Source organism: Panthera onca, chromosome D3, assembly GCF_046562875.1.
Source record: "Panthera onca isolate mPanOnc1 chromosome D3, mPanOnc1 haplotype 2, whole genome shotgun sequence".
NCBI classification, from domain to species: Eukaryota; Metazoa; Chordata; class Mammalia; order Carnivora; family Felidae; genus Panthera; species Panthera onca.
Genome location: NC_138350.1, coordinates 7,893,304 through 7,911,715, shown reverse-complemented (window position 1 = coordinate 7,911,715; position 18,412 = coordinate 7,893,304). Strand labels below are relative to the sequence as shown.

Sequence of the window (18,412 nt, the reverse complement as noted above, 5' to 3'; positions counted from 1 at the left end):
GTGAACGTACTTAATGCCACTGAACTGTACACTTAAAAATGGTTCAGACGGTATAAACTTGAAGTTACATGTATTTTGCCAAAAAAAAGTGGGGGAAGAAAGGAAATACATATTCAGCACTCACGACTTCCTAATTATTTGATTACATTTCACTACTCTCTGTGCTCTGAGTTCCTTACATCTATTACATCTGCGTGGTGAGATACTACATGAGTGCCACTGTGCGTGTCTTCCCAATTCCATGTTGGCAGCTTGAAATTGGCCACCGTGGAAGTATTTACACCATGGAAAGCGGGAGAGGATCCAGATACCTCCCACCCCCACCCCCACCCCCGCCCCCGCCTGTTGTTCAGCATTTATCAGCACACCACTGGTTATTTCCATGTGTCTGGCTTCTCCAGTAGATGGTAAGCTTCTAGGGCAGAACTCCTCAAACGCTAGAATTCCAGCAGAAGCTTTTAAAATCCTGATGCCCAAGCCTCATACCAGACCAAGAATGCTGGCCTCTCTGGGGTGAGACCCAGGTCTCAGTGTTTTTTTTTTTTTTTTTTAAAGCCCTCAGGAGATCCCTCTGGGCAGTCAGGGTTGAAAGCCATTGGGCTGATCTAAGGTTGAACATCTCAAACTTCAGTGTGCATGCAAATCACACTAAAGCACCTTGTTCAACTGCAGATTCTGATTCAGGAGATCTGGGGCAGGATGTTGGGAGGCCAAGACTGCATTTCTACCCAGGTGATGCAGATGCTGCTGGTCCATGGACCACACTTTAAATAGCAAAGCCTTAGATGGAAGGATGCTGCCAGTTACTTAGAGGAAACGGTTTCCTTTATGCTTGGTGACTATGTGGTGATCTGCCTGTCTCTCCCACCTTCCCCCCGAACAAACAAGGTGGGCATTATAAGAACCCATTTTACAGGGCAAGAGCCTGAGGCTGGTGAAGTGACCTGCCCAAGGCCCCACAGCCAAGAGGCAGTGGTGGGGCTTGGACCCAGTTTTTCGAGACTCCAAATCCAGTGCTTTTGCTTTCATTAGCTGCCTGACTGAGGCCACTCTAGGTATGGGGATTACATGGACCTGAAAATGCATCCGGGTCCTTTTCTTGGCTGTGTGACCCTAGGGGGGTTTCTTACCCTCTCTGGGCCTCATTCCTGCCACTCAGGGCAAAAGGAGGGCTGACTGTGATACTGTGATGAGGGCCTCCTGCAGGGCTCACCTCACAGAGGACACTCCCATCCAGGAATGTTCCTGCTGTAGTACCTAAACTTGGGGATGGCACTTCAAGGGCCCCACCATGGTAATAATAACCCTAGGGGGTCATGCAGTTCAGGCCTCTGAGCTAGAACAAAGGGAAGGCAAGCATGGGGCCTTTTGGGTGCAACTGCATTTTGCCTTGGCAGCATTCAGCATGTCTGTAGTTAGTTAATACACTGCTGGATGATTTTAGAATCAGAATCAGACTCGTCGCCATAACCACGGTCAGGGCTTAGCCTCTGATACCCATCTCCACTTTCTTTGCACCATTATTTTAAACCTTTCCATCTATAACTTCAATTGATCCTCACACTTACCTTGTAAGATAGGGACTATAAAGAGTCCCATTTACAGATGAAGGAATCAAGGTGCACAGAGAGAAAAATAACTTGCCCCAGGTCATACAATTAGCAAGCCGCAGAGCAGAGGTTTGAACCCAGGCTGTCTGGCTCCAGAACTGTGCTCTTAACCACTGCACTATGTTGCCTTTCAAGTAATTTATGTGTACGATGCAAATGTGCCTTGTGCCCCAATGTACTCTGAGTTCCCCAGGGACACAGGCCCTGTCTCTCTTGTAACCTGTAGTGTCCCGAGGGCCCCGAACAGGGTCTGCACATAGCAGACGCTCAGAAAATAGTTTTTGAATGAGGGAATGAGTGGGCTAGTTTAATCTCTCCCATTCCACATCCTGGTCATGTGAAACTCAATCACAGCCGTGACTGTCAGCGGCACCAAGGGGTGTGTGCCCATCTGTCTGTCTCTCCCACTAGGCCGTGAGTGTCATGAGGAACAGAACCCGGGGTGCTCACTGCCGTATCTCTAGAGCCTGGCACCCCCCCTGGTACACAACAAGTGCCAAATAAGTGTCTGCTGTAGAGTGAAGGTCTCAGTGGAACTGAAAAGGGAAGCAGGGGTGTGCATAGGTGTTCTAGGGACTGCTGGCTGGAGAGTAAAGGGCAACAACACTAAATGATCATGATTCTACAGTCCCGCCTCTGGGAGGTTTACCCCACATCAAGCTCTTTATCTGCATGGATCCTCCCAGCCTCCCTGGGGGTGGGGACTGTTACCATCCCTATTTTACAGTCAGGGAAACTAAAAACCGCGCCAAAGGACAGAGCTGGGATTTGAACCCAGGTGCAAATCTAGGCTTATGTCATTTCCACTCCACCAAGGGCGCCTGATGAATAAGTAATTTGTGTTCACCCTCTCACTGTGCGTGCTTAGCATTGTTCCTGGCAGACAGCAGGTGCTCAACTGTATTCTGAACATGAGTGAATAAGAATGCTCACCACCTCAGCCCCGGCATCTTGCACCATCCATGCCTGGCACATAGTAGGTGCTCAACAAAGATCTACTGGATGGACGCAGGAGTGACTGCTGGTGTTGTGGGCTAGCGGCTGCGGTAGCTTCTGCTTTGCTCCCTGCCACCCCCAGGCAGACATGAGCGCTAACAGACACTTGGCTGACAGCGCCACGAGATGGATGCGCGCCTGGCGGCCTCACCTCCCCGCCGACTGGCCCCGCATGGCCTTCCATAATGCAGTCCATTAAAAGGCTTGTAAATTTTCATACAAGAAAGCCTACCATGGCGTCAGCATAGACTAATTGTTGTTAAATGTGCGGGAATGTTACCGCCACACCGCTGGAGCGATCACTCTTCCCAGCCTGGCCCAGACGCCGACCCATTCCTCTGCAGGCGGAAAGCTTACAACGTTCACACAAGGCCAAAAAGCAATTCGTGTCAAAAAGATCAATAATATAAAAATAAAGCATGAGAATTCTAGTTAAAGGGAATGTCATATAAATATGTGGTTCACGTCCATGATTCCAAGATTAAAAAAAATCAATCAATATCGTTCTTTAGATGATGTTATTTCTAATGAGAAATACCCGGAACAACTGCAAATAACTGCTTAACTGGGGGGAAAAAAGCATTAATAATTTACTTTATAAGGCATATGATACCGAATGAAAGAGGATCGCTGCTGGTTCTTAATTTGGTTGTAATGCAGCGTGACAGGCTCAATGATGCTTTGGTGCGTTCTTAATATTAAATTCAGAAGGATGTTCAGCTCATTCTAAGTTTTACCCCAAGCTGGTCAGGGTAAAACCAAAGGGGCAAGACTCATTATGGAAGCCAAGGAGACTTGTGCCATCAAAGTTATTAAGTCATCAAAGAGGAGGGAGTAGGGAGAGTGTGTGTACACGTGCAAGCTGGGGGCAGTGGGAGGGACAGAAGTCCCTCTCATTGCATCTTGCGAGCGACACCCTGTTTACAGAGCCACTTCTATATGCCAAGTTCTGGGCTGAGTGTGCAGACCTGGGTTTGAATCCCAGCTCCCTTTATGGGCTGAGCTTCCCTGGTGGATTCTGTCTGAAAAAGCTCAGCAAAGTCACATCTGAAAGGCCTGCATCCGGCTGAGTGATGAGGTCCTCCCCAGCCCTAACCACCTGCAAGTGTCCAATTCTGGCCCTCAATCTAGAGTCCACATCCTCGGTGTTTCCAGTACCGCCATGCCTCTGTTTAGCCCTCCAAACTGAGGTTTCCATCTTCCAGACTCGGCTCTGTTGGTGAAGAGCTGTGTGAGCTTAGACCGGCGGCCAACCTCTCTGAGACCCAATTTCTCACCTGTAAGAGGGGACGATACCAGCAGCACCTCTCTCACTGTGTCGCTGAGAGGCAGTGAAACGTGAGAGGCTTTACTAAAGGCTCAAAAGCTTTGCTGGCTAAAAATCCAGACTAAGCTATTCACCACCACATGCTGGCTGCTGAGTCTCAGTTACCTCACCCGAGAAATGGGTGAGACCAGAAGCCTACTCATGAGGCTTGTGGGAGGAATAAATGTGATGAGACAAGTCTCAACTCGTCCACTTGAAATGCCAACTTAAGTTCAAGGAGCACTCACTACATATGCTGGGCTTTGCTCCTGGGGTTTTTCATGTATTGACTCAATTAATCCTCATATGCACCCTATGAGGTGGGTACTATTATTATCTCCACTTAGAAAACAAGAAAACCAAGGCCCAGAGAGATTTAGTGACTTGCCCAGGGTCACACAGCCAGGAAGCAGAGAGCTAGGATGCAAGCCAGCGCCAACCTGGCTCTAGAACCTATGCTTGTCCCCAGTGCTTGTCTTTCCCGTGGGTCCTTCTGGTCAGCAAGGCAATTTCTTCCTGGTCTTACTGGCTGGTCAGGACTACATGTGTCTAATGTCAGTTGTCACCCTAAGGAGGCCTCACTTACAAAGGATGGTCATGACAGTGCTGGGAGCCACTGAGAAAGGGTAGTTTGGGGAGCAAGAGAGTTAAGACATCAAAAATAGCTGGACGAGCAAATAATGTAAAAAGGCAAAAAGAAAAAAAAGGGCCCTGAAATTAAACTTCAGCTCAAAGGGAATGGCAGGAGTCCTGTAGGCACGTGCAAAACAAAGGGGAGCACAGGGACCAAATTAGGACATGGCATGTAGGGCTGGGGGGTTGTGGCCTAGGTAGGAAGACATATGTTTGTCTCAGGTGATCTGAACTGTGAGGTCCCCCTCCATGTCTTTCTCAGGCAGCTTGCCTGCAGGAACACAGATTGACCTGTTCAGAATCTTGTCCTGGGTTAGGACTCCCTTCCTTGCCCATGACTGCCTGGGAGGGAAAAATGATCCCCAGTGTTCAGGGCTGGAACAGACAATGTCAAAGCCAATGATGACCTCAGGCTCTGGGCACTGGATGGAGGTGGTGTAAGAGGGGTACAGCCCCCTCCTCTCAGTCACCGTACCTCCATGCCATCTGATTAGCAGTTGGAGGGATCCTACTGAAACCTGAGTCAGACCTGGTCCCCGCTCTACTATAAAGTCTCCTATGGCTCTCACCTAATTCAGAGTCACAGCCAAAGCCCTTAAAGTAGCCCCAAGGCCTTGAATGATCTGGTGCCTGTAAAGATGACTTATGCTAAGTGTCATGGTGGACAAGTACAAGGGCTGTGCTGTGAAAGGTGGCAGGGGTGGGAGGGGTGGTGTCCAAGACTGACCAGGGTGCAGGGTTGGTCAGGGAGGGCTTCCTTATTCCCTGAGGATCTGACACTTGAAAGGAGTGAATCGGGCAAAAAGATGGTCCAGGGAGAGCATTCCAGGCAGAGGGAATAGCGAGTACAAACACTCTGAGCTAGGAACAAGTTAGGCTGCCTGCTGCTCGAGGTGAGTGGCAGGCAGGGGCCAGATAATGCTGGGGCCCACTGGCCTTGGGTTTCTGCCCTAAGGACTTTTCTGATCCCACACCACCCTCCTGGGCCTGAATCCATGCCCCCTAGCTTCTTTCCCTGCCTCAGGTACAGACTTGGGCTCTAGATGAAATGCTGGTCCTCTCCTCTCTGTGCCTCAGTTTCCTCATCTGTAAAAGGGACTAATCACAGAACCTCTCCCTGATTAGAAATCTTATGAAAAACACATGATATAACCATTAGAAAGTATGCAGTATATAGTAGCATGCAATAAAAGTCACCTCGGGAGGCTTCTCTAACAAAGGCAAGGCCCACCTTCGGTGCCAAGCCTGGCTGCTTACTGACAACAGTGGGCAATGAGGCTTAGTGATACCCAGATCAGGAAGGGGCACTGTGGGCATCCTGGCCTGGGTCTGATCAATCACAAGATCCTGGTAGGCGGATGTGGTCAAAAGAAGAGAATTCCCAGCTCTCTGCCCATCACGAAAGTGAGAGGCACTCAGGGTAGAGAGTGTTGGGCACCTTTGGCTGGGTGAAGTCTGCAGGGAAGTGTCTGTAAGGCTTCGAACTACAGCAGGTTATGATATCTTACATCTCCAACCATGGTGGCACGCCCGAAACCCATGTGAACCAGGGGGAAAAGTGTCCCCATCCCATTTGACAGATGGCACAGTGGAGGACATCTAACTGGACTAGAGTTAAACATATCCATTTGTTGGTTGGTTGGCTGACTGGTTGAGTCATCAACTCAGCTAACAAACACTCACCGAGGTGGAGCTGTCAAGCTGGGGGGCACCGAGCTTTGCTTTGCCACCTAAATGGCCTACAGGGGAGGCAGTGAGACTCCACCTTTTGCTTCCTTGCAAACCCCTGTTTCACCACTACCTTTCTGCTCCTCTGCAAACAGACCTTCCATCTGCTCTGACCTTTAGCCATTGGGGTTTGTCTCAGAGTTGTGCCCCAATCCCATCAGAAGAAACACAAGGAGAAGAGACGAAATCATCCAAACTGTTGACACTCCCCCCTGGCACCTGCAGGGCAATGCCAGGCCCGAAGCTGAGCAGGCAGTGTGCCTTCTGTGTGCCCCGGCTTCTGCTCCAGGAGCACCCAGCACTCTCCCTCTGGAGTGAGGGGAGATGGCCGCACTCGGAAGGGATGAAGGCCTAAGAACTTGGTGCTGGGGGAAGATGTCTGGAGAGAGCGGAAATCTGACAAAAGGCTGAGAGAAGGGAGCTGAGGTGGAGGAGAAAAGGGAGAAGGTCAAGAGAGAAGGAGGGGAGAGGAGAGAGGGAGAAGGGAGCTGAGGATCAGGGGAAGGAGGGAAAGAACTGGCAGTCTGCAGATGCTGGCTGTTCTGGTGATCTGTTGCTGTGTAACCAGCTGCCCCAAAATGGTGTGGCTCAAAACAATGGCTTCTTATTGTCTCTCATGGCTCTGTGGGCTGATGGGGCTCAGCTGGGCAGTTCTCTTGTTATTTCTCAGGCAGTCCACAGCCAGATGGCAGCTCAGCCGCACTGGCCTGATGGCTCCACCGGGCTGGACGGCCAGCGTGGCTCCCTGACTCACGCCTGGTACCTTAGTGCTCCTAGCCCCTCTCATCCGCGTGGAGCGTCATCCCCCAGGCCCCCTCTGTACAGGGTGGGCTTCTCACAGCAGAGTGGTCTCGGGCAAGTCACACTTCTTACATGAAGGTTGGGCTGCAAGCCGCGGGAGGCAGAATCACCAGTCCAGCGAAGACCTCCAGCTGGTACTGGAAGAGGGTCACCTCCACCACATTCTAGTGACTGAAGTGGACACAGGCCCAGACTCAAAGAATGAAGACACAGGCTCCACTTCTTGAGGGGGTAATGCCAGACACATTGCACTTATGCAGGGGATGAGTGTGAACGTGAAGCTCAGAAAAGAAGCAGAAGTTCTAAGAGGAAACTAAGAGGCCTCCCGTGAGCTCTTGACATGACTCCTGGACATTATTTCAATCATAGGGACCGAATTCCTAGTGACATTCCTTGAGGGCATAGATGGTGTCTCACCATCTTTGGGCCTTCCACAGCTTTCACTTGGAGCCTGGCACATAGTAGGTGCTTCACAAGTATCTGTTAAGTGGACCTGCAAGGTTCCAAGCAGAAAGGAGGCCCTTCTGGGGCTTGCACAAATACTTGCCCTCCCCCACATCAACAGGTGTCTAGTTAACTGCGAGGTCATGACCCTCACTAGGCCCAGCATCTAGAATACCACCTGGAATGCAGTAGGGCTTCAGTAAAGGTTTGTTGAGTGAACACATGATTGCATGGACTCAACAGATGATGAATATGTCTCTCACAAGTGGCACCTTGGTCTCGTTTCTAAGCTCCTAGAAGGGGGTCATGCCACACGAGCTCCCTCAGACCTTGACAGAACAGAGAGAGACTATCTTGGCCCCATGCCACCAAACACAACCACCACAATGGGAATCAGACTCGCCAGCCACCTGACAGAGGATTTCACTGAACCTCATGCAATCCTATGAGCTGTCACAGTGCAGGAAACAGTGGCTCGGAGACATGAAGTCACTTGGCCAAAGTCACATAAGTTTGTCAGTGTTCAGGTGGAACTCAGACCCTGGACGTCTGATGGCCATGCTCTCCTGTCTCCCCTGGAGATTAGAGGCTCTGCATCAGCCCCCGTGGTTCCCAAACTGAAGTGTTTCCATCAGGCCCAGGTTAATGTGTCTGTTCCAACTCAACCAAAGGGTTTTCCATCATTCAGGCTACATGTCCTTCCTGGTGGAAGAAGAAGGAAGCAGAGAGAAAAAAATCTCACAGTGGCCCTGCCATCTTCCTGGCCGGGCCAGTACACACACTCCTTAGAAAAGTTTCACCTCTGGTTTAGCATAACAAAACTTTTAATTTAGATGTTTTCATCTCTCTCTCCAAGTAAAAATAAGTTTAAAATAATGACTGTAATAAATGAAGGTAATTAATTGTAGTTTGTTCCTTTACTGTCTAGTCAGCTTAATTTTACCTTTTCAACTAATAATGAGAAAATAATTTTTGTGCTCGGAGGGTTAATGATATGTAACTGCGAGAGCTGCTAATTGCATGTTGCAATCCATCCATCAACAACCCCATCTGTGCGACTTGATTATGTTTGCTAAATTATTGCTTTGAATTATCTTTCATAAAGCAACTTTTGTAATTAGCGGGGCTTTCGTCTTGCTCTTTTCTCTGAGCGCAAGGATATTCAAACTTTGGCCATTTCAAGCTGTCTCCATTAAGCCACCTTCTCTGGCTGTCTTTGTTTCCCTGAGCAGGGGGAATCAAGACTGTCCTTTAAGCAATCAAGGCAGAGAGAAAAAGCTTCCTTGATTCACAGCAGGGCAAATTCACTTCCTCTCTGCACCCCTCCCACCAGCACACGCATACGCGCGCACACACACACACACACACAAAAGAAAAAGAAAAAGAAAAAGAAAAAAGAAAAAAGAAAAAAGAAAAAAAAAAGCCCACACATATACAGAATAAAAAGATAAAAAGGATGCCCAGATTCAGTATATACCAGGGCTGGTGAAATGAAATTAAAGAATGAAGTTGAACATGTTATATTTCAACAAGAGGCCCATACTGGGAAAGAAGGAATATTCAGCCCCGGCGTTTTATGGGCTACTTTATGTGACTTGAGATGGTGTTTGCCTCAGGGAATATTCCTGGGAGGTGATTAATGCCCTCTTGGGAATTCTCTGCTCTGAGCCTGGAGCCTGGTGGATCTGGAGAGGGAAGTGGCATAAAGGATGAACCCTCATTAAAAAAATTAAAATGAAAATCAAATTTGGATTATGAACGGCTTGTGCATGAGCAGTTTGTTCTGGACGAAGACGAAGATGCTTTTTATTAACACCTTTCTCTGGCGGCGTTTCTCCCCGGAGGCGTAGGGAGGGACATGGCGGCTGCAATGGATTAGTCAATATCATGAGGAAAGCAGGGGTTTCAAGAATAAAACTCCAGATAAATGTAGTCTTTTTGGTACATTAAAGGGACGATGGAAAGCCCTCTTAAGAAAATTAACGAAGTTATTTGGAGATCCTCAGCTATTAAAACAGTGTGAATTCAACATGCCACATGAATTTGGAAATGAGAATTCAGCTTTGTCTTCCCTTTTGGACCAACTAAAACCTTCTCTCCCTCTGTAAGTTACTGAGTACCAACAGTGTACCAGGCGCTGTGTCAACTGCCTCCACCCTTAGTTCTTTGAATCTTTACTATTAACTTCCATTTGCCAGAGGAGGAAAGCTGCAGCTCAGAGAGGTTAAGGAACCTCTCCCTAGCCACACAGCTAGGTAAGCAGCAGTGCTGAGATTGAAGCTAGGCCTGCCTCAGTCTGATTTGTACATGCTTTCTGCCATACTGCACTGATTGTTTTCTGGATCATCACCCAAACGAAATACTGAACTCTTTCTCCTATGGAAAAAATGATGTAAGTCACACCTGCTTCCTACAGGGACAGAAAGCCCCCTTCTTCCGGAAAAAAGCCTTGAACACCCACTTGGGAAAGAGGCAGATTCCAGCCCATGCATAGCAGAGGCCAAATAAACCTGTACTGGAGGTGACTGATAACAGGAATAATAAAATAACCAGGACTATCAACATAAGGCAATGTTCTAAGCACTCCATGGGCATTAACTTTGCTCTTCCTCAATCACAACCCTATGAAGGAGGTACAATTATTACCCAGTTTTACAGATAAGGAAACAAAAGCACTGAGAGGTTAAGTAACCTGCATAAGGTCAAACAGTGAGGAACTGGCAGAGGTAGGGTTCAAACCCAGGTTGGCTCCAGAGTCTGCTCTTTATCGCCCAGTAGCTTTCTATGTGCCAGGCATTACATTAAAACCCTTCCCTGCAATATATCTCAGTTAGTCCATAAAACAACACAAAAACGGCTGGAGTGTCTTTATTCCCATGAACAGATAGGGAAACTGAGGCTCTAAGTGGCTAAGAGAAGCTCCGCCCACAGCCCAAGCAAGGGAACAGCTGAAAAAGCGCTGCTCAGTGCCTGTCTTCAGGCTGGGCAGAGGAATCAGCTGCCTGAGAGGTCTTGTGTGCTGAGCATCCCTCATGGGACCAGGGCTTGGCAGATGGGAACCTCTTTTTTTAAAAAAACACAAAGCCATGACAACAAATTCCCAACATTATTGGTCTTCTTTCTGGTTTGTTTTTCCCCCTTCAGCTCAGGCACCTCACAACCAAATGAATCAATACTGGATGGCCCTATAAATAAATAAGCACATCAGTCAACTCAGTAATAAAATGAAGGGATGAAAAATATGGAAATCAGCGACATTTGTGTAAATCCAGTTATTGTTTACTTTAATATTGCCTTATGCGCTTACGCGGTTCCAAAGAGACAGATTTAAAGTAATGTGGCGCTTGGTGGATGACAGACTTAAAATACATCACCATCGGAGAGTTCTGAGAAGGGCCAGCCCCTCCAAGGTCCTGCCTAAATCCAGGGGAGACTGAGAAGAGCCCCCTAAAGATGGAACATTTGACAAACAACTTCCCCTTCCACTACCCTGCCTCAGTGTAATTCCATTCTCTTCCTAGCCCGCCTCCCTTGCCAGCAGGACGAGTGGACGTTCTCAGAATCCTGGTCACAAAGTCAAGTCAAGAGGAGAAATGGAGGAGGTTTGGCCTCATCACAGGGCTCCAGGAAGTCAAGAGAAACAACTGGCTGAAGACAGCTCAGCTGCTGCCAAAGGAACAGGGTCCGATGGGTTGTCAGGAAAGAACATGAACAGTGTTGATTTTATACTCAGATGGTGGGTCAGTAGAGAGGATTTCAGGGCGGGCTGGTAACTGTTTGGACTTATCTGTAAGACTGCCTTAGAGAATCAAAGCAGAGCAGAATGCCTGGGGACAGCAAAGGTCACTGAAGACAAACCTCTTGATTTAAAAAAATGGGAAACCAAGCCTGGAAGGTGAGGTGGTTCATTCAAGGTCACAGATACTATGTATAGCAGAGCTGGTGTAAGGCTGGACAAAGTCTAGGAAGAGGGAGATTTCTTGGGATCAGACACTGGAATCCCATCAAACAGAATGGAGAACCCATTCTTACTATGTCACCATTGGCTGATCCAGAGAGAATGGGGCAGAGTTTGCAATGGGGGTAGGCAGGTTTCTCCCAAGCTTCCAGAGGCTGCTGGCCTCCTCTGGCAATTCCAGGTGGGACAGGAGAGGGAACCAGGGAATGTTTTTGTGACATGCCATTGGCCTTGGGTCTTACCTCAGCTTGGAAGCTTTTTAATACAGGAGCCACCATCTCTCTGATTTCCTGAAAAAGAGATCAGCGAAGAGTTCACTACAGTGCCAGGTGGGATACCCCCATGGCCCCTGCTTGCAGTGCACTGTTGTCCCCTAGGTCAGCATTTCCCAAATGTGTCCCATGGGATGTGCATCTGTGGGATTTCATAAGGGTTTCTCATATATACACCTACACACAGATACACTCACACATACACACACACACATGGTGCCAAGCCAAATCAGACTGGGAAAGAAAGTCCAACATCAAGTTTCTTCCCTGAAAGACTTTTTGGAACCTTTAGTATAATGCACCTTGTGCATTTCTGGAAGAGGGGGAAGGAAATAGCATTTCCCAAATAGATCTGATCGTGGAATACTCTTTTATGCAAAGCACTCATGGGGATTGGTGGTGCATCATGTGACACTCTTTGGAGTGGGGGATTGGCGGGGGGGGGGGATGGAGAGGTGGCCTCAACTCTCCACACCCAGCACCATGTCACTGAAGTCTCTTCATAAAAACCTCTGTCCTTGAAGCATTTGCTCAGGGCTGTCTCTTCCAGGTGGCCATCTCTGCTTCCCCTCACCCAACTGCCCCTCTCCGGCAAACACTTCACTTTGCATTTTAGCAACATAACTTCTGTACTTGTCTCTCCCTCCTTACCAGAATGTGCAGCTTTTGGGAACTTGGCAGGGGCACCTCCATGGTGCCCAGATCAGAGGAAGGGCTCTGTGAATGTTTAATAAACTTTATGGCAGTGGGCTATCTTCAGAAGGGAGCATCCTACTTCTGGACCCCGATTTCCTGTCTTTCACAAACGACCTTGAGGTTCCCAGCCCCAAGGTCTTCCCTGCTTGGCTCCTGTGAGTTCTCCCCAGGATATAAGAGGGAGGCCTTTTAGAACCTAGTGTTGCAAGATTCCAACCCTAAATGCTTCAGTTTCCTCTGAGACCCACTGGTGATTCCATGACTGCTGTCAGCCATGGCCCACAAGAAACTCCCATGGAAGGAGGAGATGTGAAGGGCTCAAGAGTGTGGGGGAGAGAGGGGCAGTGGGGAGAAGTGGAAAGGAAGACGTGGGCACAAGATACTTAAGTTTAGGTGAAGAATAAATCCCTTAATTACAAAATAAGGTTGTGCTACTGTCCCTGGAAATTCTCTCTCTTCTGGGTCCTGGGTACCCCTCCTCACTGATCGGGTGTTTCCCAGGGCTCCTCAGAGCCAGTGATATAGTGATGGCATGCTGGGGATCTTCAGGAAGCACACAGGAGTTCATGTGAATTTATCTAGCGGATTTGATCGCAAGGAACTATGGGGTGCATGGGCTGAGCCATGGAAAAGGAAATGCACAAAAACCTAGGTCGCAGGTTGTGAACTCAAATGTCCACAGAGGCCAGGGGGAAGTGGACATGAGGGAGGCAGGCTGGGAGGTCCCGTGGCAAATCTTGGGAGAACTCAAGCACTGTGTGATGGGGGTGGCAGTTGCTCAGCTCCAGCTGGTGACTGCCATGTGGGCATGAGCCTCTGTGTGACCAGATCTACCAAAGAATCTCAAAAGGTACTAGAAATTTGAGGTTTTGAGTGAAATCTTCTGAGATGTTAAACGTTGGTAAACTTACTGTAAAACTTGAGTTTACAGACCAAATAAAACATACCAGTAGGAAACCTCTGGTCCAGGTTCAGGAAACATTAGTGCTGGAAGGGGCCTCAGAAACCATCTCTCCAGTCCCCTGAATTTCCAGAAGGGGAGACCAAGGCGCTGAGAGGGGCTGGCTTGCTCAAGTCTCACAGTGCACGAGTGGCTCAGCTATCATCTGAATGCAGGTCAACAGACAACCCAAACCAGCTGTCGGCACACTTGAGAGAGTTTAAGGGATTCAAATCTGAGGGCCAACTTTGGGCCAATGCTGACCATTTCTAGAAGCTCCTTGTCCTGTATGCTTCACCCTTAGGGGGGGAAGCTGAGCATAGGCACCAGCAGGAGGTGAGTTGGGCACCAGCCAGATGACGTTCTTAAATAAAGCCTTGGCATGACTCTCCCCATCAGGAGAGACTAGTTCCAAAAATGAGAATTTTCAGAGGCGCGACTATAATAGGAATGGAAACTTATTCCTTCTAATTACATAATTGCATAATTATGCAGTATTGAAATTATGTAAGCCGAACTCCAAGGCTTAAAACCTGGCCTGGATTTCCCTCATCACCCGGGGGGCTCCCATGTGGCCCCCGGGGAGGAGGATGAGATGGAGGGTTTGTGCTGACCGGAGAGAAAGCATGTAGGGCTGGGAAGATCTAGGGCCATTTCATCTCTGCTTCCCACAGAATGGAGAGTCAGAGGTGAAGCTTCTGGTATCCTCTTTCTAGGCAGAAAATCAGTTTAAATAATAAGCCACTATCTGTTCTTAGAGGGAAACAAAGGATGCTCAGCATTACCTATGCCTTCTTAGCTCCAGGAGTCAAACCAAGGACTTGACTTGGCCTTCTGAAGCCGCAACATGGGAGACACTCGGATCTGAGATTGCTGCCCCTTCTCCTGGAGCACCCTCCCTCAGCTCTCAAACCTAAGATTCCTTCCCTAATCGCTCCATGGGCAGGTTCTAGCTGCAGCCTACTTCTTCTTCTTGCTTTGAAGAACCGAACATACTTATGACTTGTGTGAGGAAGATTTCACAGCTAGAAGACCTGAACCCTCTGTGCTCATGTAGCCCGATTCCTGGGTAGGCCTGCCTCTTCTCCATCTCTCCATGGCCCCCTCCTCCATCAGCAAGGTGGCAACAGAACTCCTGGGTGATTCTAACAGGCAGACTGGGATCAATATCTCCAGGTCTGATACTTCCAGAATTGCCAGCTGCTGCCCAACCCTCCTCCAAGATCCAGGCCACTTGAGTAGGTTAGGACATAGAGGTCAACTATTAATCTCTGAGGACACAGAGAAGCACAACTGGCTTTGGGGGCAGTCAGGTCTCTGTTTCCCATAGTGGCTCTGATGTGTCATATCCTTGATGACATTATATGCAATCAGAAGGCCTTATTTTTCCTATCGTGTTTATTCCATCTTTTTTTTTTTTTTAAATGTGAGCGGCAACAGGAGGCCTGATAGAGAAAGTAAAAGAATTAACACATTCACCCCTGCAAAGAACAAAAACAAGTCCATTCTAGTCTCTTCCCTTGGGGGGGCCTTATGGTATGGGGGGTGGGGGGAGGGGACTTGTCATTATCTGGACCACTTCGAGTCAGCTGGGAAAGGCAGAGCAGATGGGTGGAGCTACAAGGCAAGAGGTGAAGGGGGAGGATGAGGCCTGTTTATGTCAGTGGGAGGCAGTTTCAGAGGAGATTGAGGGAAGGCCCAGAGAGGGTAGGGAAGCCTATAGCTGTCCTCTCCCAGACACCAATGGAAAAGTAAAATAAAATCAAGAACCCTAGAGACACTGTCTTTGCTGTCAAGGCCAGGTGTTTGACTAGATATGAATGTGGGCGGGGGGGGGGGATGGATGTTTTAGAGAACCTCAGAAAGAGTAACTTCAATGGAGAAGCAACGTGCCCTCACTTTAGACAGCACCGCTGAGCACCACTAGAGCAAGAAACACCCAAAGGTTGGGGGCTGTAATTTTTTCTTCGTGGCTAATTAGCTTCTTTTCTTGTTAGTCACTTATGTCTACAGTTTCCAAAATATAGTTTGAACAGGGAAAACTCTGCATTCCTACTGAGTTAATTCTATAACGGCAAATATACTGTACCTCAGGTACATTTTTCTTAAATTCCCGGCGGAGTTCAATTAAATGTTTATGAGAATGTTCACTCTCCTCCTGCCGTGCAGACAGCTCGGAAGCGACGGAATTAAGCTCCTTCTGAAACAATAAAAAAAAAAAAAAAGAGAGAGAGAGAGACAGAGAGACAGAGAGACAGAGAGAGAGAAAAGAAAAAGATTTTTCCCCCTCCTCTTCCTTTTTAATCATCATACAAAACAGCATTCTGAACAAGTTTTCTTAATTTACAAAGCTGAGAAAAGACAGGATATTGACTCCTGGCACAAATGAATAATTTACAAAACTGGGGATGTAACTGAAAAAAATCCAGGACAGCTTTTTTTTGCTCATCGGAAGATCAATAATCTCCCATAAAGTTGGGTGGAGCTATTTTTTTTTATACCTCTCCCCAACCCCCCTGCCCCACCTCTTAAATTTCCAAAGGAGTGATGGCATAAGCTTGTCAGTAACTGTAGAAAACATCTCCAAACCGTGTCAAAATAGTAAAGTGCGGCATATTGTATGGGCATATTATAGTGTAAGAAAGTGCTGTCGACAGCTTTCATATATCAGAGGTGGGAACTGTTCCAACTATGACTTACTTACACTTAAGGGTTCATAAATACGCCTTTTAAGATATAGATGGCTTTTTAATTTCAGTAGATTTTGGAAAAATGAAGGTGCCAATAAGAAGCAAGCTGACCTTTTGTGTATCCTGCAGTAAATCATTTAAGGTTCACTTCAAGTGTAAGAAATATTTCACTGAAGACTCCCGGATTCAGAAGAAATGGATTGGAAGGTGCCTTGGCTGCTTATGTGCAATGAAGGAGCCAGACCAGGTTTTTACAGGATGTACCATTCAGGAAAAAAAAAGAGAGTGAGGGATGGAAGGAGGGGCCACCCCAGCTTACACACATCACAGACAATGTCTGCTGGTCGTACATGTATATTTGATCACCCCTCTCTCCGCTTTCTTCACTTTAACGGTGGCAGTTTCACAAGGGGAGTACAATTCACCATGAGTTGTCATGGATTTCATTTGCATAATTCAAGAAATGCTGTTTATGTGGTCTGCTGCTTTCTTGCACCATCCCGAGATGGGCTTTTTTTCTGGACCATAACTCGAGGAGCATTTCTGTATATATCACCCGATTATATTTGCAGCAATCAAGCCCCATAATTTCCTAAATCCGGTGATGCAATAAATTTCTGCAATCAGATTTATTAAAAACACACACGCAGATGCAAGAGTGTATTTCTAGGGTGAACTCTTTAATCTAACATATGTATGATGAGGCCCGGCACCGTGTTGAAAGACCCCATTTGTCATCGCTAATATGCATTCATCTTGCACACACAATGAAACACTTTTACCATTAGATAATGAAATAAAAGTACTATTAACCCGCTGCAAATCCTTTTCCCTGTAAGAGACGAAATGCATGGTAATTGTCTTATATCATGTCTGAGTCGGTAAATCTGCTCTATAGCAGTTCACCATAGCACCATAAACCTCATACCCATTGGAGGCTGGAGAGCCTACCCTAAGCCCAGCATAACTGTCTCTGCCTATGATGCCTTAGGGAGAAATTGGCAAGGGAATTTCTATTTCTGGAGAAATGTCTAACCTCGTTGGAAAACCATGGGACTAGAAGAGAGAAGGTCAAGGCATAAAAGCAGAGATTAAAATAGAGGGGCAAAGGAATCGGAAATGCGGTGCTCTCCAAGGTGCTGAAGTCAATCCATTGCCACAGCACTAGGTACATCAACTTAAAGGCACTGGGACTTCCAGTACAAACACTTCATGGAATTTTGAGTCAGGTGAGAAAGAAGGTATCATTAGGAGAGACAGAAACAGAAACAGTTTCTGACAGTCTACCAAAGTGACAGAAGAAAAAAGGGAGACTTCTGATTTATCATTATTTTAAAATAATCATAGTTTCCAATAAAGAAAACACAATCAAACACAATCAAAATATTGAGTGACCAGAGAGAAGTCTGTGTTTGTAGGAAAAGGACTGATCAAATGTAGATAAAGTCCAACCAAGTGGTGCAGCCAGGTGGACAGAATGCTCTCAGTTTTCTTTAGGTTTTCTCATCTGTCTTGAAGACAAATATGGGATTTTTACATTGCTGTAGGACAAGCAGAGCTGTGACTTGTGTTGACATCACTTGATTTTGGATTATCATGTATCTGACACTGTGTTCTAATCTCTGGGACACTGCCCCTCCCCACACCACACCACAGCAACCAATATACCTGGTTGGTGCTGGACTTGGACTCCTCAGTTAAAACATGAAACCCAGGCTCTGAGAAGAAATTTCACAGCAGGATAAGTCCAATGACTTGACGTGTTCTACCAGATAATTATGCTGTGTGACTGCACTGGGGCCCTTCACCACAACCTCCTAGGCTGCTGGTGGGTGTAAATCTCTCTACTGCAGACACAGCAGAGGCAAGACCAGGCCAAGGAACATCGGCAAACCCCCAGGCCCAGCCCTACTGCAAGCCCAGCTCATGGTGTCCTGTTGAGCCCTAGAAGAACAAACAATATCCATGTTCTTCTCAACTTTGCCTGCTTCCATGCTCATCGTTCAACCCTGAATTCTCGCCACATTTCCTTGGTAAGCTCACTACCAACAACATCATCAATAACAATAATAATAGTAAATAATAATCATAATTACCATTCATTGGGTGCTTACATGTGTCAGGCACCATGCTAAGCTCCTTACATACATTATCTCATGTAACAAGCACATTAATGTGTCTACTAGGTGATTCAAGCAGGGACTAAGAAATAAATTACAGTCAATTCTAATAGTTCAGGTGTGGATTATCCCCTTGGTGGATAATAAAGGCAAAATTGTAATGCCTGGCTCTTCATAGGGCTTCTGCTCCACTTCCCCACTGGCTGGGGGATATTCAG

General features: G+C 47.3%; 1 protein-coding gene across 10 annotated transcripts in view; it reads right to left on the bottom strand.

Moving 5' to 3' along the window:
* The window catches only part of CUX2 (cut like homeobox 2), a 327,139-nt gene that overhangs the window by 90,656 nt on the left and 218,071 nt on the right, over window positions 1–18,412 (bottom strand). For 8 of the 10 annotated variants that reach the window (XM_060612293.3, XM_060612296.3, XM_060612292.3 and 5 more), the window contains 2 exons: window positions 15,474–15,584; window positions 11,719–11,766 (listed from right to left, as the gene is read on the bottom strand). The exons of 1 other annotated variant lie outside the window; for it this stretch is intronic. In XM_060612293.3, the coding sequence (XP_060468276.2) occupies window positions 11,719–11,754 (36 nt within the window). In that variant the 5' untranslated portion in view covers window positions 11,755–11,766; window positions 15,474–15,584. The remainder of the gene's footprint in view (window positions 1–11,718; window positions 11,767–15,473; window positions 15,585–18,412) is intronic. One more of the 10 variants, XM_060612290.3, reaches the window with a different exon arrangement.